At 39.9% G+C, this 22672-nt stretch overlaps 2 protein-coding genes across 2 annotated transcripts; one reads left to right on the top strand and one right to left on the bottom strand.

Moving 5' to 3' along the window:
• Positions 1-3882: 3882 nt before the first annotated feature.
• On the top strand, positions 3883-6710 carry LOC310926597 (protein LSM14 homolog B-like; the record flags this gene model as incomplete). Its single annotated transcript, XM_083888765.1, has 8 exons — positions 3883-4009; positions 4791-4954; positions 5053-5182; positions 5278-5469; positions 5576-5647; positions 6106-6246; positions 6334-6463; positions 6554-6710. 8 exons carry the CDS (start codon positions 3883-3885, stop codon positions 6708-6710), a joined length of 1113 nt encoding a protein of 370 aa, XP_083744891.1.
• A 1460-nt stretch (positions 6711-8170) lies between these two features.
• Positions 8171-21883, bottom strand: cdh27 (cadherin 27; the record flags this gene model as incomplete). The annotated part of the gene is made up of 13 exons (XM_083887724.1): positions 8171-8380; positions 11909-11992; positions 13515-13633; positions 14756-14977; positions 15066-15290; positions 15464-15606; positions 17636-17949; positions 18065-18247; positions 19395-19526; positions 20267-20430; positions 20510-20648; positions 20798-20947; positions 21731-21883. The coding sequence occupies 13 exons, from the start codon at positions 21881-21883 to the stop codon at positions 8171-8173; spliced, it is 2238 nt and encodes a 745-aa protein (XP_083743850.1).
• Positions 21884-22672: the final 789 nt, after the last annotated feature.

The raw sequence follows: 22672 nt of genomic DNA, 5'->3' as shown, positions 1-22672 counted from the left end.
AGACGGACAGTTGTGACTCTACAGCCCCGGGACAAGATGACAAACTACCGCTTTATTCAGGTTTGTGTGTCCACGTCCGGGGGCCTGAGTGAACCGCCATCTTCACTGTCCTGAGAGCTTATGGTGACAAGTGAGGTACTTACCCAGTAAGCGTGCGCATGCGCACATCAGTCGGACGCCTCCGCGCGAGGGCCTTTCTCGAGCTGTGATTGGCTGTCGCGCGTTCTAAAAGGCGGTACCAATGGCTTCAGCTGTCAGTCCACGCGATGCACGAGACGGAACAACATCGTCGCCGAGACTTAAAATATTTCCCCGTCAAAGTTAACGCTCCCGCCGGCGTCTTTACCGCCACGCAACGACACGTTCCGACTCAGAATCGCACCGACTAACTTTCGGCGGAGAAATAACGCGGTTCGCGGCGGGATAACGATCCGGAATGGAGAGTTAATTCGCTGCCGCTGATCCGCGCAAGATGGCTGCACTTGTTTTTGGTCACAGCGAGAGAAGTTGATGTAAAGAGGCCCCGCCCTTCTCTGAAAGAGAGAGACACACACACACACAGAGAGAGAGAGAGAGAGAGAGCGCGGGGACACTGCTGTGTTGTCAGTCGGTCATGGGATTTAGAATGTGTCTATGGAAGTAAATCTGTGCCATCTGACTTTGAATTCGAATTTCTAACACTGAATTTTTTTGCATCGAAATTAGACTTTGAATTTTAAAAACCATCAAATTTCAAGCACTGTTTTTTTTTTTGCCATTGATTTTTTTTTAACTTTGAAATAAATTCAGTGTAAAAAAATTTGATGTCTCAAAAAAGTCTATGTCTCAAAAAATTCAGTTGCAAAAAATTTGATGTCTCAAAAAATTCAGTTGCAAAAAATTCGATGTCAAAAAATATTCACTTGCAAAAATTCAGTCGCAAAAACGTCAGTTAATATCCAGGTCACCAGAGAGAAGCAATCGATCCCTGTCTCAATTCATCCAACACCAATCAACGTACGCTCCATTGGCCATACATGAATTACAGTTTAATACTAAATCTCATAACTTGATTTGTGGCGCCACCACTGGCTGCTCCTTGTTGTCTATCAGACGAACTGAGTAAATGCAATAAGTGCCTGGCTGACTGCAAAATGTCATCATGCTGACGACCCTGTCATCACAAACGGCACAGAAAAATTATGATATTACAAACCAGTCGCAAAAAGATGGTGATTTAAACAGATAAAAGTTACTGGACTTTAATTAGAATGACCATATTTAGAAAGGAGACTTGGCTCTGCTTCGAGATACTTAAGTTATACTTGGATGAATTGAAAAAGAATCAAGCCGAACAATGCCAATCTGTAGATTAGTTAAAAATACTTGATCCCAAAAATGTGGCCTAATCTCCAACAATTACCAAGGAAGTGTCTAAAATATCAGTATTTAACAGAGGAGTCTGGTGTATTTAGGGACATCACAAACCATGCGTTTCACTCCAGTGACTGTGTTGGATGGAGTCTGTGCTCTGGGCGTGTTATTTGCTTTCATTTTGTAGTCTCTTTCAAGTATTGACAAGCATGCTTATTAAACGTCTACTAGTTCTCAGCAAATGCAATGTCTGCTGTTGTATTTTTGTCATTTTTTTAATTCACGTTCAGTATCACCTCAATTTTACTTTTGTACAGTTATAGCACTACTCGGCTCGACTTGATGGCTTTCTTTTACACCTGTGGTTCTATGGTTTGAAGGGACACTTGAACAGACTATACCTGTTACTGATTGGTCAGAGAGTGTCGTCACTGAAAGAGTCATGAGCAGTCTGTGACGTCTGACACAAGAATCAAACCGAACAATGCCATACTGTAAAAATACTTAAAAATTCCAAAACATCCATTACAGGTGAAGTAAGTAGTTTATAGTGCCATCTAGAGGAGAGGCTGAAATTTACAACAAAGACCTGCTGCTCTGCTCACCCCCTCCCTTCCCTGAGCGCTACGGTATCCTCAGCCTGTCAAATGTCGCCCTCGTCGTCTTTCTCCGTGTCAGCAGATGAGGTTCGTGAGGCGAGGGAGAGGGCGGAGCTACCGCGGCCGTATCAGACGAAGCGGAGAGAGAGGAGGCGGGACTTCAGCTACAAGTAAAGAGACGCTTGATTTGTTCTCTCGCGTTTGTCCTTACAGGCTCCTGTAGAAACATGGCGTCTCTCTGCTAACAGTGGCTATGCAACCGCGGCCCGCGACCATGTTATTTTACATGACTTTTTGAAACACTACGAAAATGAAACAAAAACTATTATACAGCGACTAGACAATGCAGGAGCACATAATATGTATAAAAAGTGGATTTTGGGTTATATAAACCCATAAATACTACACAGTGTCCCTTTAATATCCAACATTTAGCAAGAAAATCGCATGCACATTCAATCGCACTGCTGAAAACCACCAATGGCGTGTCAATCACAACCTGTTCAGCTTTATTTCAGTTCAGTGACTGTGTCAGACTTCACTCTGCCTGATACCAAACCAAGTAGAGTCGAGTCGTGCAAGAACTGCATAATGGAAAACGTGCCGTTCATGCTCCACTTTTGAATATAACATTAAAACTAAGCAATTTTTGTGATTATCCTATCCTCTTGTGCAGTGTGCAAAATACCCATTAATAATCAGGGGGGTCCCATCGCCCATTTGTTGCCCAATACTGTCAGATGTGGGCTTGTGTGTGAGCCTTTTCCACAGCGCCGTTTGGAAAGCAATTCATTAAAACATTAAAAATACAAAATTACAAATAAAATAATTTACATTTTGTCGTGTTATAAAGGATAAGAAAGCATGCAAAGTGTATTATGTATGTAGATCGTATATGTAAAACTGAAATGACAAAGATCTTTAGGGAAAAAAACATGTTTTTCAATGACACTGTAACATGTTTACACTAGGGCTGAACCATTATGGCAAAATAATAGTCACAATTTTTTTTGGACTGATATTGAAATCATGATAGACACGATATTCTTTGATTTCAAAACTTGAGTATTTATTGAACCACCAAAACTCAACTTTAAATATAATTTTAAAAAACAGCCAGAAATACATTAGTAACAAACAAAATATTATAATAATAAGGTGTTTTTCTAGCATATGAATTTGCATACACGCCGCGGCGTGCAGTGCATTAAACGTTTTTCTTCGATTATAATGTTTTTATGATCGTGAGAAGCCAAAATCGAAATCATGATTAAAATTCAATTAATCGTCCAGCCCTACTATAGACCCCCCTCAAATTTTGCCTTTGAGGCTTTCAGGGGGTCTTGAATCTTAATCAGGGGGGTCTAACCCTAACCCAGACCCCTCTGTATTTCGCACAGTGCTCTTGTGTTAAAAAATACAAGACTGACACTGGTTTGTAGTAAATAACATAATGTAATTTATGGTGTTAACTTTGTATCAATAATAGTCAAGCACAGGTGACTCCAAGGTGGTGATGGGGGGGGGGGGGCAATTTCAGCATAGGGCCTCATAAAGGCTTGGGCCGGCTCTGTGGAGAGTGAACACCATTTATCAGATAAACTGTGGCCAATTCATAATCTTCAATATAATAATAGCCCACGATAAAATGACCGTTAATTAATAATCTTTCAATTGTTTTGTCTTTTTCTGTGATACACAGAAGGTTAATTCTTTCATCAATATCCACAGACAAAGGCGGTGTCTGTGTGGCGGTGTCTGTGGCGTCGGTGTGCGCCGACAGCCAATACAAACGAACAATTACGCGCAGGTGATCCAGCGGCACAGAGGAGCGCGCGCAGCTGTGGGCTATTTATGCTCATTACTGAATAAAGAGCGGGTCTAACGATTGCTGCGGTAATATCAGTCTGAAGACATTTCCACTGCAAACATGAGCACCGGAGCGGGGACTCCGTATATCGGCAGTAAAATAAGTTTAATATCCAAGGCACAGATTCGTTATGAGGGAATTCTGTCCTCCGTGGACACAGAGAGGTCTACGGTTGCTTTGGCTAAAGGTTGGTTTAAATGGCTGCTTTTGTTTGATACATGTGAAATAAGAGAGTTGAAGTTGAACTAAATGTCGCCTTTAACGAGTCAAAGAAACCTCAAAGGCGCTCTTTATTGTTTAAATAATGAAAATGCCTTAAAAGCGTGTCATGTAGGGCAGAACCATGCAGAACCATGCAGAACCATGCTGTAATTAGACCCTAAGCTGAATTTGATTGGGGGGTTTACTTCCAGCATGGAGTAACCACCTCGACTGTTATTGATACCAATGTAAATTGTTTTGAATATATTTGTGTTTACAACAAATTCAGTGTCACTCCCGTTTTTTCATTATTATTTTTTAAAGTTAAGAGTGCAGTAAAATTGCCAAAGTGGCCGAGTATTAATTTGCACTTTTGTATACAAAGTAAAGTACATAAAGTGTGGTCATACTGAACTTGAATTAAACCGGTTTAATGACTTTGGCAGCCGCGTTTTAGAAACTCATTTAATGTCCTCTAAAATGACAATCTCAATCTAGAAAAATAAAACCAAATAACTCTATTTACATTAAGATATCTGCATGTTTTTTCCACACAAATGGCCTCAAGCAGCTGCTTGGTTCACATATGCCTTAGGCTTTGTGGCAGAATCTAACTATTCCACTGCATTACAGGTACTTTTTAATTGAAGAGTGCCTGAGCATTTTCTTTAAAATTGCACTGTGTCACTAATGAGATCATCTCTATCCAACCATGTTATTGCTCCTTTTATCAAATGCATGTAATCATCTTTTTATTCTCTCAATAGTCAGATCCTATGGTACAGAGGACCGACACTCTAACAGACCAGTGCCGCCGAAGGATGAAGTTTACGAATACATCATTTTCCGAGGAAGTGACATCAAGGACATCACCGTGTCCGAACCACCGAAACCGCACCACGGGCTGCCTCGAGACCCTGCTATTGTGCAGGTTGTGTGGCTTTTGTTGTCTAATTTATAATAAATCCCCTTGAAGTATGGCAAAGAGGTTTAAACGGTGAGTTTTTCTGTCCTAACTTGTGTTTTCAGTCATCTGTCGGCGGCGGCTCATCACTGTATCACCCTCGATGGAGTCCATACAGAGACATGATGCCCACGTACAACCAGCTGGCTGCTAGTTCTCTCCTCAACCAGCAGTATAATGCAGCACTTGGTCTCGGTACAGTTAATAACATCACAGTGGTCATTCTGCCATACTTGTGTTGCCTTGTTTTTATCCAAATGTATTAATTAAGTTAATCCTTTTGCTCCCAGTACCAGGACTTCATGGCATCCCAGCCAGAAGGGCCCCCATGGTCGAGCAGGCCGTTCAGACCATGCCATTGGCCGGTGCTGTCCAGAAAAGGGGAAAGGCTTCCACACAGTCTCAGAGCAGAACGCCCGTTCGCCAAACCCAGCAGCCGGGCCGCGACGGTTCCCGGCAACAGAAGGAGAACGTTCCCACCAGTGAGTCACGCTTACTCCACGCAGCTATCATCTATTTCTTATACTTTTATTTTTACCAACACAAAATGAGAAAAACCTCTTCATCGTTTGATTATTTAATGTTCAGGTGCAGTGCCGTCTCAGCCCACTGCAGCCAAGATTCAAAGTCCAGGCACTGAAAACCAGAGGCAAAAGCAAGGTATCAAATTTGTCTAAAATGTTGTCAGTAGGTCTGGGAATTGTAGCCCTCGATGTTATTTTAAAATAAAATTCCAAATCTCAACTAACGTATCAAAATAAACTATAAAATGTATCAACATAATTGTACTTTCAAAATACTTTCCCACCCTGAGGCAGCACGGCCTCTAATGTAAATACAACCAAAAACATCAGGTAATCACATTTAAATGCAACATCTTATTACATCCAATGTAATATGGGATAGGCTATGCTGAACAAATGAGCTTGGAGATGTGATTTGAAGGTTGATCATTTGGGATATAGCTGAAAAATATCAATATTTATTATCCGTATTGCTCAGCCTTTTATTGTATGTCTTGCAGACAGAAGCCTGTGCTCTGTTTCCATATTGTGGAAGAAGTACAGTGGGAAATCAAGATGTAAATTTGTCTGAACTCTGTTCCTGGTGATGTGTAGGCAGTCGCAGGCCCAGGAACCGACGCAGAGGACTACTTATGGTGAAGAACTCAAAGACGACCACTCTGCAGTTTGACTCTGACTTTGATTTTGAAACGGCAAATGCTCAGTTTAAAGATGATCTCACAAAGGAGGGTGACGGTACGTTCCCGTCGGTAAACCAACCAACTTAAGTTTCACATTTTATTTTAACACCATGCGTTTTTTTTCTTTTGTGAACGGTTGCAGTTGAAAAGGTGGATTCAGCCGAGGTCCCTGAGAGTCCGGTCATGGAGGACGAGGAGGAACCTCATGGTGACAAATACTACGACAAAACCAAATGCTTCTTCGACAACGTCTCATCAGACCTTAAACCCAGGTGATTACCTCGTGAGTTTGCCTTACAAGACCATGCTTGTTGCTCTCTTTCATTGAATGTTCAGTGTTTTTTTTATTTGTGCATCCTCAGGAGAACCACATGGGCAGAGGAGAAGAAGTTGAACATGGAAACCTTTGGCGTGCCCGGACGCTTCTTGAGAGGCAGAGGATTCAGAGGTCGAGGACAAAGGAAGGAGGGCGTCACTGAGCAGCGACCCCTCTCTAAAGTGGGCAGTGGGAGGGTGTGAAGGCTTTTCTTTACTTTTTTTTTTTTGAGATTTTTTTTGTAAATAATAAATTATGGTTTTTGTACTAATTTAAAAAAAAATTCTCCCTGTTTTCCCCCCCATTTGTGGCAGTTCAAGCACTTTTTTTTTTCTCCTATTTTGGGCCCTTGTATGGGAGAGCTATTTATTTTTATCCAGCTGTGAACTCAAATGTATTCATTGGTAGCTGGTTTTTGAAGCATGTCAATGTGGAATGTCATTGAACAGGTCAGCAGGCATGCATTATTATTTTTTTCCCCTGTCAGAATGTATTGTCTACTTGACTTGCAAATGTAACTCAAGTTTGGTGTAGGACTGTCTTTACAGAATAGACATCCAGCTGTGCTTTATTTTCCCCCCCATTTGTAAAGTGAAAACTGTGGAGAAGCTTAACAGTTGCTATTAAATAACATGATTAATGGACTGATTTCCTCTCATTCTGTTTGCTCTCATTAAGAAAGGAAATAAAAATAATATGTATTATATACTATTAAACTGAACTAAGATCCCAGGGTCAAGCGTTCATGGGACCCTGAGTGGAATTTGAGCTGGGGGCGTCTCCACCACCTTAGAGTAGCTGGTGCTAATGATGCAAATATAACATTTTAAATTGCATAAATTATATTATTTGCATTATTTATGCCTAACGCGTGTCTTTAAAAAAAAAAAGTGGCCTAATATTAATTTGCATGAGCAGCATTAAGGTGTTTGGACTGCAGCCCACAACAGATTTGTAAACATGTCCAATAACTATCTGATCTTCTAACTGTTCACATATTGCAAGTGATCAGCTCCAATCTCAACGTGTCACATGGATTTGTAAAATGAATAGTCTGCTCAAAATATTATTCTAATCCTTTATTTCTTTGTAATTGGTTTTAAGTTTATTTTCTGCTGACATTCTCCTAAACCCCCACTCCTCAATGTGTCCCGATATGTGTTTATTTCTGTATGTCCCTTCTAGTTAAATATATCATAACACTTCCTATAGCTTCCAATTAGAGTCTGGATTCTGGCAGAAGGTGTTTTGGACCATTCTTCTTTACAAAACATCTCCAGTTCAGTCAGGTTTGATGGTTTCCGAGCATGAACAGTCCACTTTACATCACACCACAAATGTTCAATAATATTCAGGTCTGGGGACTGAGATGGTCATTCCAGAACGTTGTATTTGTTCCTCTGCATGAATGTCTTAGTAGATTTTGAGCAGTGTTTACGGTCGTCCAAATGTTACTGTAGGTAGCAAGTGTTTTTCTTGGAACGCTGTGGTATCTTAGATATCTTAGATTAATAAAATAAATTCTCCTCACTACTGCGTCGCCCCCTGCTTAGTTCGCTTTTGCCTTCAGCTCTGAAAGATCTTAAGCAATTCATAGTCTGATTATTTCCACCACTCACCTCTAACACCATGTATGAAAACCAAATGGTCGTAGAGTAGCCTTTCATTGTTTTGTATGTGGTGGCTTGCAAATGGAAGCCAACTGGTTGAACTTGGGGTCCCATTGTTGAAGTGCTTTCAAGAAGGATGTTTCATCATGAGTGGTGATCACGGCCTCCAGCTCTGAGAGTTTGTCAGACTCTCCCTCATCTGCGTACAGGTGTGGACCATCGTCTAGCATCTGGTTCTCCATCTCCTGGAGTGTGGACAGCTTCTGCAGACAGTAATATTAACAAGTATTTATATCAGGGGTGTGATTTTTCTGTCACAGCATACTCCGTTATTTTAGCTGAAGTGCCATCAGGTGTATACTGGGCAATGCCCGTTCACGTGCCTCCCGATTGTCCGGCACCGTTTAGCAGTTAGCTCTGTTAGCTCCTTGTGTCGTTTAGCGCTGGAGCGACTGTTTAGTAAAGGAAAAAGAGCAGCATGCCTGTGTATGTGTATGTGAGCCTGTTTTTAAAGTTCAGTGTTTCTTTAGAGACTCATTTTAACAACCTGGGGTCGGTTTCACAAAGCAGGTTTAGTGAAAACTCTGAGTCTGTTAACCCTGAAATGAGGGAAACGCTGAGTTTTCCATTTGACAAAGGGAGGTAAGTCAAAGCAGAGAAAGAGGAGTAACTCTAGCCTGTTTCACAGAGAGAGGTAACTTAAGCTCTCGGTCAGTTACCATGGTAACATGCTCTTTGAACCTAACCTTGAGTTTCTCTCTGTCTCCGCCCTCTTTCAGACACACACGGTATTTGATTTCCTCATTCATTCAGTCAGCAGAGTTTTAGCGTAGTATAGTTCTGCGTCTGTTCTGCGTTTACATTACAAGTTATATTAGGTGGAGACTATTTTCACTACCATGTCTGTGGATGAAGGTGCAGCATTACTGCGCAGAGAATTAAATATTCGTCTGGAGATGATTATCAGACCTCATATATGTTCTTACATTTACACACACTTTTCTTTTTGAGCGGAACTGTTTCCTTGGGGTCCCGTCCCCAAATTGGGTCACGAGATGCTTTCTGGGGGTCGCCAAATCATTTTGGAAAAATATATATAAAAAAAAAATATATATTTTTTAAAAATATATTTTTCCAAAATGATTTGGCGACCCCCAGAAATCATAGAAGAAAAAAGAAAAAAAAGTAAAAAAGAAAATAAATAAAAAATAATTTATTTTTTTATTTTTTTATTTTTTTCCAAAATGATTTGTCGACCCCCCAGAAGTCATCTGGGTCCAATAGGGGATGCTTTCTGGGGGAGATGCTTTCTGGGGGTCCAAATCATAGAAAAATATATAAAAAAAAAAAAAAAAAATGTAATATATTTTTTTTTAAATCAAAATTAAACCGAGCGGTTTTCCAAAATGATTTGGCGACCCCCAGAAATCATAGAAGAAAAAAAAAATAAATAAAAAAAAATACATTTATTTTTTTATTTTTTTCCAAAATGATTTGGCGACCCCCCAGAAGTCATCTCGCGACCCCAAGAATTGGGGTATATATATATATATATATATATATATATATATATATATATATATATATATATATATATATGTACATATATTATAACTTGTATATAATTTTAGTGCAACAAGCACATCATGTTATGGCCAGAGGTGGAAAGTAACTAAATACATTTACTCAAGTTACTGTATTGAATACTTTCTTGTGTATTTTGTATTTTTTAAGTGCAATTTAAAATCAGGATTTTGTATTTTACTTGAGTACGTGTTGACTCAAGTATTGTACTTAGTTACTTAAATAAATCCTATCCGTTACTGAGTAAAAATAAGAATTCAGCACCATGAAGAACTACAGGGAGAAAATATACACCAGAACCAGACGAATGATGATGTGATTATCACCAGCACTGGTGTGTGAACATAGAGGCCAAAAGTGACGTAATATCCTGTGTCGCGTCGGGCGTGAGCTACAAAATAGTTTTGGATTTCTGACCTTGTCATATTTCTACTACACTCTCACCCCACGCAAAGTAACTAAGTAACTTTGACTTAAAGTACATTTCAAATGAACTACTTTTTACTTCTACTTGAGTAATATTTCATCAAAGTATTGGTACTTTTACTTGAGTACAATGTTTTAGTACTTTTTCCACCTTTGGTTGATTGATTGATTGATTGTATTTTATTTGAAAGGGACCATGTGCAATTAAAACATAAATGTCACCATTTGATGTATTGCACCAGAGTTAGCCTTAGGCTAATTCACATCTGCAGTCCCGACCTTAAAATAAATACAAATACAGCACAGATAAAACATCAAATATTACTCTGCAAGTAATGTCAAGTAAGGGACAAATAAACAGACTAGTTAGTGGGAGCATTGTTGTGAGAGTTTTAGATGGGTTTTTTTATATTAGCTTTAAACCCACCAAGCAGGTCACAGTTTTGTATAATATCTGGAATAGTGTTCCATTGTGTGACAGCTTTAATGGAAACGGCTGCCTGTCCAAATGCTGAGTGGTGAAAGTGTTACAGTGCAGCTGTGTACAGAATGTTATTCTTGTGGACCTTACGGAGCCACGGTAACAGACAAACCTTTGCAAACAGGTGGGAGCCAAGGCTGTTAGGATTTTGTAGACTATACAGACATTTGAAAGAAATGTGACATTTTCAAAGCTTATAAAATTGTGCCTATGCAGTATGTCACAGTGATGGTACCTAAAAGTCTTTTTGTCAAATACTTTCAGTGCCCGTTTGTATAGGGATTCTAAGGGCCTGATTGTTGTTTGACTCTAGCCTGCCCCCTGCAGGTGATACAATAGGAGATGTGTGAGAAAATAAGAGCATGCAGAAATATTTTTGCAACCTCTGTAGATAGAGAGGATCTAATCTGCCTGAAGTTAGCCAAGTTGTATTTGATCGTTTTTGTCATCTTTTTGATGTGTTTCTTGAAACTCAGATTTGGATCAAGTAGCACAAGCACCAATATATTTAAACTCACTGACAGTCTCAATCTGTTCACCTCTGAAGCAGATGTTTACATCTGGGATGTTCAGCTTGGTTTTGGAGAAGAACATGCCTTTTGTTTTACTAACATTCAGGGTGAGACAAGATTGGTCGAGCCATTCAGCAACATGAGGACGTTATGATTAACTCCAACCAGGGCGTTGGTTAGTTGAGTTGCAGCTTTGCTGGGCTGATTTTGCATGTGCGTATAAGACAGTGTCGTCAGCGTAGAGTTGTACCTCTACTTCATGACAGTACTGTGGGAGGTCATTGATGTATAAACTGAAAAGTAGTGGACCTAACACAGATCCTTGAGGTACACCCATTGTGCACCTCAAGTTGCTGGAGCCTGCATCTTTAATTTTCACACACTGCCTTCTATCAGATAGGTAAGACAATATACATGCAAGTGTGTTGAGTTTAGACATGAGGAGGTTATGATTAACTGTGTCGAAGGCTTTACTTAAGTCTAAGAACACAGCTCCAACAACTCCACCTTTGTCCAGACCTAGTCTGATTTGCTCCGTTAGGTGGAGGATGGCTGTTTCTGACTCTGTATATCTGTTCTTTATATACCATTGTTATATGTTCTGAAAACAAAACTGCACACTTTTCTATATGGACATACATTATACTCTTGTGTATGATGTTGTTGATATATCATTGTTACAATGTGCTCTAATAAAATATATTGAAACAAAAGGATGGCTGTTTCTGTAGAGTGATGTTTTCTGAATCCAGAAAACATGGCAATGGCCGTAACAATTAAATACTGACCCTATGCAGCAGGACGCGGAGAGTGTGATCCACCAGATAGCTTTCTGTTTGGTTGAAGAAAGTCAGTGTCCCCATGTCCTGGCACTGAACACAAAAATGTCACACAATTAATTTTCTCCAGCAGCTTCCACAAGGTTACATAAAGCAAAAGCCGTCACTCTACCTGGTGGGTGTGGTCATAGTCATTGGCTGTGAAAGAATTCCAGGTTGTCTGTGATTGGACGAGAGTGTGATTGAAATGAAAGGAACAAAAACAAGTTCGTATTTGAATGTAAAGCTGTAACTTTACTTGTTTGCAGTTGTCGGCAAGTAGGTTCAAGTGATTCTCTCTTTGGTCGTCCACTTTTATAATGTGTCTGCTCCTGAAGCTTTGTCTCATTTCCTGTTCAACATAACAGGGGTAACACATGTGATTAAAAAAACATACATGCACATACATGCAATGGACACTTTGACATTATACAGTTTTAGCAGCACTTGGCTCTCGACTCTGCTCAGTTTGGGTATCAGGATTATGGTTTTCCAGTACTTCATAGTTCCTCCTCAGTCCGGGTCGTAATGTTACGGCTGCGTGGAACTGCCATGAAGTCGCTAAATACACTACACAAACACAATGAAGGACATCAAGGCGATGATGTACTTGCTTGGTCGGTGGCTTTTTGTCACACACACAAAGAAAGAGAAGAGAGCCAGAGAAGGCTGAAAGCGGGTGAGATGAAACACGCTTGAAAAGTACAGTAGACCCTTTGACCAATCATTGGCCGGCAGTTTGTTGACATCACATTTAAGAGCAGGTTCCAAAAAAAGCACCAGGTCCTATCTCTAAGTACAGCTGAGTAGTGCCAGAACTGTATAAAGTGATAGAAAGGTAACAATAACTAAATGAACCACTTGTTTACAGACCATTTCTGAAAGTACAATCATGTCAAAGGTCTCAAACTCAGGGCCTGGGGCTTATGTCTGATGGTAGTGTCACTGAGATACAGTATATACCATGACGTCGTACCGATTGAAGAAACAAAAGTCGCAAGGGAGTTAGGTTTTTCTGTCGCTCAATCGGTTGATTGCTGTTGGTGAAGCCGGTCCAGCTCCACCCGTATCGTACGGTACCATTAACTCTGGAACCCCAAGGAAAGGGTACCAGTGGTAAAAGTGGAACAAGTGTAGGTGAATTTTGGTAAAACAAATCCGTAATGCATCAAATCGTTCCACTCAGTGGAAACATGACTTCGACAGGTCATTTGACTTTGAGTGTCAAGTGAGTGTGCATGCACGCAATCCTATCATTAGTTATCTTAACATTGTTAAGTGAAAGAAAACTTACAAAACACCAACTTCATGTTCAATTAAAAAAAGTATGTCTCACAAATTTGGTTTTGCTTTACAATTGAACAATTTAGTTCATATGAAATCAATGATCACCCACTTTTGAAAATTCTCTATGTTGCGTCCTATCAAGCAGACAAGTGGAATCTCGACGCTTCTTTTCAGAAGATCCTGTTAGGACACTGTCAAGAACCTAGAAGGAAGAACAGAGTGTGTTAATCATATTTGAATGAAAACACGTCAGTGGTTTGTTTTGACAAAGTGTTCGAGCAGTGATGACCTGACAGTCTGTGCCGGGTTTCTCTGTGTTTGATTCAAGGAGGGTTTGCCCAGATGATTTAGTCTCTAAAGTGATGAACTCTTTTTTGCAGGAGCAGGCGACTGCCATCAGCAGCAGAACTGTCAGAGGGAGGGAGGTAACATTTCATGAAGAGAAACAAAATCGCAGCAACTCATCAGGTTACACTGTACCACAGGGGTCTCAAAGTCAAATGGTCTGGTCAGGAATATAATAATATTTGAATACATTTTTTGGGGAAAAGCAGCTGTTCAGTTGTCGTGGGTGATAAAAACTTAAAATGATATAACTAATATAATTACAATATAAATAAAAATATATATATTTATGATGCAAAATGAATCCATCTATCCATCACCCACCAGTCCATATAGGGCACTTTTACACACGGCATAACAAGGCTTTTTCTGTGATCAGATAGTAATCTTAGCAATATTTACATGCATATCAGGTGTCCACATCAAGAAAAGATTACTATCTGATCACAGTCATTCCCCTTACACCACCTCCCCCTTTTCTTCTGCAAATATTTCCAGCAGCAGACTACGGTGTCACATCCTGTGTGCTATCATACAACCGACTTTAGCCACATGTGAAGCCACGCGATGGAATCCTCTTTTCTTTTCAAAGCAGGGGAAGTCGGCGCCTTTGACAAGCAGAAAACTGATCAAAGCAGAGGAGACTGTGCAGTTTTGTTGCTGCTTACACATTAGCTGTGAAATATATTTCCTCCTCACATAGAAGTTGTGGGTTGAGCGCAGATGCATCGGAGACTTGTTGCATTTGCAGCTCTGTTCAATGCAATCACAATGCATCTGTGACTGCACCTCCCATTATGGTCTGCACCTGTACTTACAAGTGGTCAGACATTATCTGATTGCAATCCAATCACAGAAGACACATCTTAATGCCAGGTGTAAAAGCCATAGAGTTGAATTGAACAACCATTCACTCACACTCACAGGCAATTAACCTCTGCATGTTTTTGGATATAGGGAGAAGTCCTGGACGCAAACCAGCAAACTTTTGCTGTGAGGGAACAATACTAGCCACGTGTGCCACTGTGTGGCCCCACAAAAGGACTATATTAATTTAAAAAAACATACAAAAATATCTTATTTTAATTTGATATCAATCTGGGCTGCACAATGGCACGCTAGCCACAAGTTTGAGACCTCTGCTGTATAACAATACGACTGACAGGCAGCAACATAGTCTCTTACATAGGAGTAAAACCAGTGAGGCAAACACTAGCCCTGTAGCACCAAAGGCAGCTCTGGTGGCAGAGTCTCTGCGAGTTCTGCAGTTTCCCGTCACAGAACAGTCACACACGGTCACGCTGAGGTTGTAAATGCCAAACTCTCCCTGCATGTCAGAGATCTTCACATCGACTGTGTGCGGTCCAGCATATACACCGGGCTCCTTTACCAGACCTGCGGTGTAACCTGTGAGAAATAATCAACAATTAGGTTCTTGTATGTTTTCTGTGATATTTATAGATGTAGAGTAGTTGTTTTTCTTTTTTTTTTTTACCATATGAAGGATTCAGTTTCCATTTTCCTCTGAAATCTCCCAGCAGTTCAAATGTGAAAGGTCCTCCGAAAGGATGTTCATCCAGGTCAAAGGCTGTGATGTTGGCGGTGATGGGGTCATCAGACACACACACATCCAAGTAGTTCTCTACTGGCTGTGGTGTGTTGTCGTTCCAGTCTGTTATATGGATTTGCAGTGTAGCAGTGCCTGTCATCGGTGGCTCTCCTTTGCAAAATGTCAAAATAAAGTGGAAATATGAATGAAACATGAATATAAAGCTCCAGTATAAGTTCAGTCAGGATAACTGAAGGACTCCATTGCTTCAAACATAATTTATTGATTGAAAATGGTACGTATTGATTTGTATCCACATAATCTTGAAACACTTTAAGTCTTACCCTCGTCCACTGCATGCAGCAAGACGGTGTAGACACCATTTACAACATGATACGATTCCCTGTCTGGTGTTTTGACTGTTGTGATGTCGCCTGTGTGAGGATCCACTGTCACCCAGCCTGCAGGGTCGTTGCCCACTTTGTACCTGTGGACAAATAAACAGAATCACTACATGGAGAGGAGATTCTGCAGAAACACTCAGATACACATACTGGACACTTTATTAGAGTTCCCTCTTCCTCCGTTTATTACATGTTCAGTCTTACACATCGTGTTTTATTTTGAAACTCACACCTTGTCTCATTTCAGGTGCCTTCACTACCCGCCTGTGTTTCCCACCTCTGTGATTACCTGTACCTGCCCTGATGGGTGATGATACACTGTGATGTTTCACCTGCTCAACTGCTTAACACAAAGATGTTAAAACATGGTCAAGGCCACCTGCTGCAGCTCAAATTGAGCATCGGAATGAGGAAGAAAGTTTGAATGTGACATGGTTGACGATGCCAGACAGGCTGGTGTGAGTATTTCAGAATGTGAAACTCTAAAGTTTATAAAGAATGGTCCAAAAAAGGCCCAGTGGTTAGTTCTGTACCACTGCAGCAAAAAGACCTGGGTTTTGAGACCTGGCCAGAAAAGGGCCCTTCTGCATGGAGTATGTGAACAGCACTTCTTATGGAGGTAGATTTGTGTCTTTATTATTCAATAAAAAAAACATTCACTTCAATCAAAAAAAAAAACCTTTTCAATCAAAATAAAAAAAGTGTTCAAATGCAATGTTTTGAGTCTCAATTTTTTTTGCAGTCAAACACTTTTTTTCTTTGATTGAAAAGGTTTTTTTTTTTTATTGAAGTGAAGGTTTTTTTGATTGAAAATATATATTTTGATTAAAGCAAACTTTTATTGATTGAATAATAAAGACACAAGTCTACCTCCATTAGTTCTCTGCTAAGAAAAAAAACATGCAAGAGTACCCTAAAACTTTCAAGAGTGACCTGGACAAAAAGGCAGCATTTCAACAATACAAAACAGACATACAAATGTCTCACACATCAAAAAAGTAGACCTGTACAGGATCAAGGACAAAACCAATTATGATACAGGCGAGACTTTCTAAAAAGATTTGCTGTGATAGATGCTCCAGGACACAATGGCAATGGCCATCATTAGATTATCAACTGGCACGGATTCTTGCCACTGTGATTGACAACAACACTACAAGTATGATGTCAACCAATCATCGTTCAGAGAGAACTTGAACAAAGTTATGTGTACAGCTTCTTTGCCATGTTAATGTCTGTATGTCAGGGGTCTCAAACTCAAATGACCTGGAGGCCAATGCGCATCTATTTTGGTCAAGAGGGGGCGGCCTAGAGAACAAAAAGTGGGAAACAACAACAGACATTTATTTAAAATTACATAAATAATAGTGTTGACAACTGTAATTAAAATTCGTACCAGGAGCCGTTTCGGGCCACTGCCATTTGTGGCTCGGGCCCTAACAAGTGTATTTATATGTGTAATTGAATGTTGTATATGATACATTTAATAATGGGATAATTATGACCAAATATCTTATTATTAATAACATTGCTAGCAAACATATATTATATTCTATAACCTCGCTGGCTGCTGTGCCTCAGCTACACACTGTGTTTAAAAGACGGTGAGGTTGTGGGCCGTGTTTTCATTATAACATGATATTAATTGGGGGGCCGCATGTAATCGATTGGGGTGCCGCATGTGGCCCTAGGGCTGCCAGTTTGAGACCCCTGCTGTATGTTACCTATTGGTCAACATCCAGAGTCATGTCGTCAGACCAGGCAGGGAAATAGAAAACAATTCTAATATGCTTCCAAATCTCTGTTCCTCAATTAAGTTACAGTGCTGACATTCATAATCGGGTCCGACACTGGAAATGTGTCAGTCACAACCAAATAGTAAATAGTAGTACAATCATGGCATAATACTCCCCCAGAGTTCACTTTAGACTATTTCAAATCACTCTGTAAGTTATTCCGTGTCAAAGGAGCAGAATATTTAAAATCTTTTTTTTCCGAGCCATGTTCTCACTCTCTGGACCGTCATCTGTACAATACTCTGTGAGTGACGGCCTTATTGATATTGGTTTCCACACATGTAGGAGGACAGATCAGGAGGAACATCACACTTACACAAAATCTCTTGCGTGATTGGAGTCTGGATCAACAGCGGTGACCTTCTCGACCCAGGTCCCGATGGGGGTGTTCTCCTCCACTGTGGCCTCTTTGACGTCCACACTGAACACTGGGGGGTCGTTGGTATCCTCCACATTGATGATGACTTTGACAGAGTGAGGCTGAGCTGCACCAGGATCATTCTCTTTAATGGTATCAACAATCCAAAGGTCTGAGGACGTCTTCTCCTTCACTTGGCAGGAGAAATATGGAAGCTCATTTTCCACAGAGATGGAAAGTTCCCTCTGCGCTGCCTCCTCAAAATCTAAAGGCTGAGATCAAACACAGTTAAGTAGCATTTGCATTATGACAGACATGCTTGTAGCTACATGTCAGAGGGAGGTGGGTGTCACTGTAATGTAAGGCATGCTGACAAATACCACTTACTTTCACTACTTTCAGGATTCCATCATTGCTCTCTGGGTCTGTTTCAATTATGAAGTGTCCTCCCTTATCAGCATGTATGGTGAACCTGGCTCTCCATGCAGGGGTGTGTGGGGTGTCTTTGTCTGTCACATGAAGCCGCAGAGGAGAAAACCCAATCTGCCCCTCGTTCACTTTCCCAGTTCCCTGTTGAAATAAGAAGATAAAATATGAAAAGTTAACTTGGAGTTGATTATACTGTTGTTTACTGACACAAATGGCTCCTTGGAAGAAAATGATAAAATCTCCCAGAATAAACACTGGCATAAAGTGGACAAATCAATGATACTGTCATATTAATAGTATCACTTTTCCTTGTCTGCTTTTGAGAATTTTATTCCTGTAAATGAGTCCCAATATTACAATTATATGAATAATGTCTGAATGTTAGCATCTTAGTTGATTTTCATTATTTTAATATACATGTCCTGTAATGTCTTACAAGACATTGAAAAGGTAACAACAAAGGAATTGAACAGAATATAATTCCTGGGCTGTGAACTGAAAATATTCTAATGTTAAATGAATTGTTCAACTGTAATTTAATCTCCCATTTCCTCATTTTTCTTTGTTAGTTTTATTTAACTCTTACATTTTATTGTCTCATGTGCATGCATGTATTTTTCCAAGGGTGCAGAGCTGTGATACATCCATGTAGTGATGTTATGGTGTTAATGCAGCTGCCTCAGACATCTAGGAGTTCCCTAAGAAAGGTTTATTCCATACAATTAATTGAAAGTAAATTATTTAATGAGAAAATGTCACTGAAGTGCTGGATCAGCTTTGTCAGATCCTCCATTCTGTGGCCCAGGTCATGTTGAGGGGCTCTAAGTCCAGTAGTATGTAGTTTAAAACTCTTTTCAGTACTGCGCGTAGTTTTTCAGTGATTATCCCACATCTCTTTATTTTGAAAGAGCCATGTTGATAAGGTGTTAAGTGAATGACGACAGGATACAGAATGAAAACCTCAATATTATAACGAATTAATGATTTTTCCGCAATTCTGCTTTACAAGTAACATAAGCAATTATCACATTTGTTCTTTTACTATTCACTGTAGGTCAGTGGCGAGAGTTGGTTGTCTATACTGGAAGGTCGAGAGTTCAGGTTTTAGTATACAGTATAAAAACGACGAATAGTAGGCGTGGTATTTTATTTGCTCAGCCTTTTGTTAAGTGGCTTAACTCTATATGTTATTGTGTTTGTCATGGCAGTGATTATTTTAGAAAGACCAGTTATTTGTGTCTCAGTGAAAAATATTTGAACAATCCCTTTAATCTGCTGCGGGCTTTACCGTCTGTCCAGTGATGGTTGGGAGGTGGTTGTTGGCGTCCTGGACATGAATGACAACGGTGGTTGAACTGGACAGTTTGACTACGTCACCGTGGTCTTTGGCCTCCACCAGTATGGTGAACATGTCAGCCGCCTTAATAGAATCAATTAGAAAAATGACAGTGAATCAAATTGTGGTTTTTTTTACACTACATACAGAACAGGTTACTCAGTCTGTCATAGAACTATCATACACCCCTATATCTGATATAGAGATGGGATGATACCATTTGTGAACTACAGTATGAAGCTGTTATCAACACATTTGTCATTTCAGAGACATAATTCTCTTACTGTGTAACAAATATTCTCCTCCCAAATAGAAGAAATAAACAGCCCAAACACGACTCAGCTAAAGCATGAATTATATTGGAGTTTTTGGATTTAGTATCGGATTCTACATTTTTATCTGTCTAATATCCGATACAGTGATTTTGACCGGTTTCGGACCGATACAGAATCCCATCCCTAGTAAGCTTTGTATGATTTCATCATTTTTACACACAATCCATGGTTAGTATAGGTATTAATCTTAAGAGTATGATGTAACTACTGCTACATTCATCTTTCAACTCTGTTCATTCACATAGACTTAATGTTTTTTGCACTATAATTAGTGCTCTGGGTTTGGGACATAATTACTGTAGACGTCATACCATACAGTCTGGTGAAGAACTAACTGAACAGGTACATACTTCCATAAATACATGTCACACATTACAGGTCATATATCACAGTCACTAACAGAACTGGAAATGCTACGACCTATTTTGCATTTTGGTTCTCTCAGGTCACACGACTGTTATTAAGATGTTAAAAGCAAGACACTCTTACGTCATGATCCAGACATCCCTTAAATGAAATAGTTCCAGTCTCGTCAATGACGAATTCAGTGTCTGGAGTGTTTGGAGACACAGATTTGATCTCATAGTGGAAGGTGGAATTCGCTGTTCCTTTCTGGTCTCTGTCATCAGCCACCACAGTCAGGAGATGGGAGCCTTTTGGGAAAGTCGTATTGTCATTTATTAATAAACAGTAAAATAAAGAAAGAGAAGAGCAAAGAAGAGGCGTGTCTACCTTGAATGTCTTCCTCTTTAACACTGATTTCATACAGATCCCTCTGAAAGTGCGGTGGGTTGTCATTGATGTCCTGTATGGTAATCTCAACTCCTAATTTAGTGTCAATTGATACGTCTGTCCTGGCCTCAAATTGTAGCTGTGGGTTGAAAAACATTATATACAAGAATGTATAGGATAAAGTGGCAAAGAAGAATGAATGACTTCATTAGATAAAAACAAAGATACCTCTCAATATGTGTCACTGCACTCTTGTGTAAATGTGTCTAAGCATTGGTTAAGTCAAACCTTTAGAATCGTTCTCTCCTCATAGTCCACAGTCTTGTGGACATAAATGGTTCCAGAGTCTTTGTGAATGGAGAGGACTCCCTTTGGCTCCTCATCCACGCCTTCCCCATAGAGATCAAAGTAAACTCGATAGTCGCGCTCAATGTTTACCTACAACACCAGATTATTGTCAGTCGCACTGAGACTTGGATTCAGTGTTAAGATGTTTTAATGATGAGGAAAAAGAAAAAAAAAACTTGAACGATAGCTCTGGTTGACCTCTCTGTAGCCCATGACATGTATGTCTTTAAATACCTAACGGTCGATATTGGCTTTCATGGTCTAGTTTTAGACTGTTTGCCTCTTTTTCTTTTTAAAAACAACATAAAAACCCAGACAATTCTCAGTCGATATTGGAAAATACCCATCATGCTCTGCTCCCATCAATTACGGTATACCTCAAGGTTCAAGTTTAGGTCCACTCTTATTTTTACTACCCTGCCCTTGGATTTATCTTTCAATATCATATATTGTTATGTAGATGATGATGAAGTATTATTGATCAGTCCCACATAAGTAATTTCTCACAATTGATACATTTTTTAATCAAATGTATCTGATCATTTTTCTGATAATTATGATGTACAGTACAGACCAAAAGTTTGGACACACCTTCCCATTTACTTGAATGAGGAAGTGTGTCCAAACTTTTGGTCTGTACTGTATGTATGTCACCACTTTGATGTTATTTGTACTTCATCTAGTTTTGTGTCTGTTTTTCTTGCCTTGTCTCACTTTCTGCCTTGCAAAGCTCAACTCTGTTATATGTTATATGAATAAACATGGCTTGCACTGACTTGCACAGCAATAATAAAGAGTGAACCAAATGATTACATGCAACCACAAGTCAAACTATAGCTCTGAGTGAAATATTTTACGGTGTGATTTTCTCACCTTTCCCAGCACATAAGGGAAGGGCCCTGGATGCTCCTCCTCGATTGTGAAGGAATCAATGATCCAAGACCTACGCTGACGACTCAGCAGCTCTGAACGTGTTGCACTTGACAAACAGCAAAACTGAAAACAAACAAACCCTGTGGTGTGCATTCTTAAAAAGGGTGTTTTATGTATAGTGTGTTTGTTTAAGTCAGTAGCTGTGGGCTCATAATTCATGTCATTTTTTTCTACTTTGGAATGAACTGGATCTATTGTCCTTATAGTTGGTAAACCAGTTCCTCACCCCATACTTTACACTATTTATTGTGACCATACTGACTATTTATATCTTTAGCGTCTGCAATAAATTCACACCAATTCATTTTGGATGTCAACACTAAGAAAGTTGCAAAGAAACATCCCGCTGCACAAAAACTATATCCTCAAGCATCACTGCCTGCAACGCTGGAATTATGTCAAAATGTTTTCCTTTACAGATAATAATTTACAAATTGCGACTATAGTAATGTTAACATATATAATTACACAGAAAGATTTAGTGTGGCTATACATACCAGGAAGAAGCAAAGCATGATGCTTGTTCTGCACATCCAGCTCCGAGTGTCTGACGATTGCCCTGTTACACTTGAGCAAAGGAGGACAAGACCATGCCCTCTGTGCTTCACACACACACATCAATTTAGTGTGTGTGTGTGTGTGTGTGCGTGTGTGTGTGTGTGGGTGGGGGGGGGGGGTGCGTGCGTGTGTGTGTGTGTGCGTTTGCATACTGCCAGTGAAACACTGCGTCTGTGACTCATGAGTTACAGATTTGCCAAGTGGGTTTTTCTTCATTCATCCTGCAGATATATAGTAACACACGGTTCTATACATTTAAGTGTCGGCACTCTGGAAACATAACACTCCCTACATTATATAAGGGCTGTTTATGATGAGTGCTCA

This window comes from Microchirus variegatus, assembly GCF_963457635.1.
Source record: "Microchirus variegatus genome assembly, chromosome: 4".
Classification (NCBI taxonomy): Eukaryota; Metazoa; Chordata; class Actinopteri; order Pleuronectiformes; family Soleidae; genus Microchirus; species Microchirus variegatus.
This window is presented reverse-complemented; position numbering and strand designations above follow the sequence as displayed.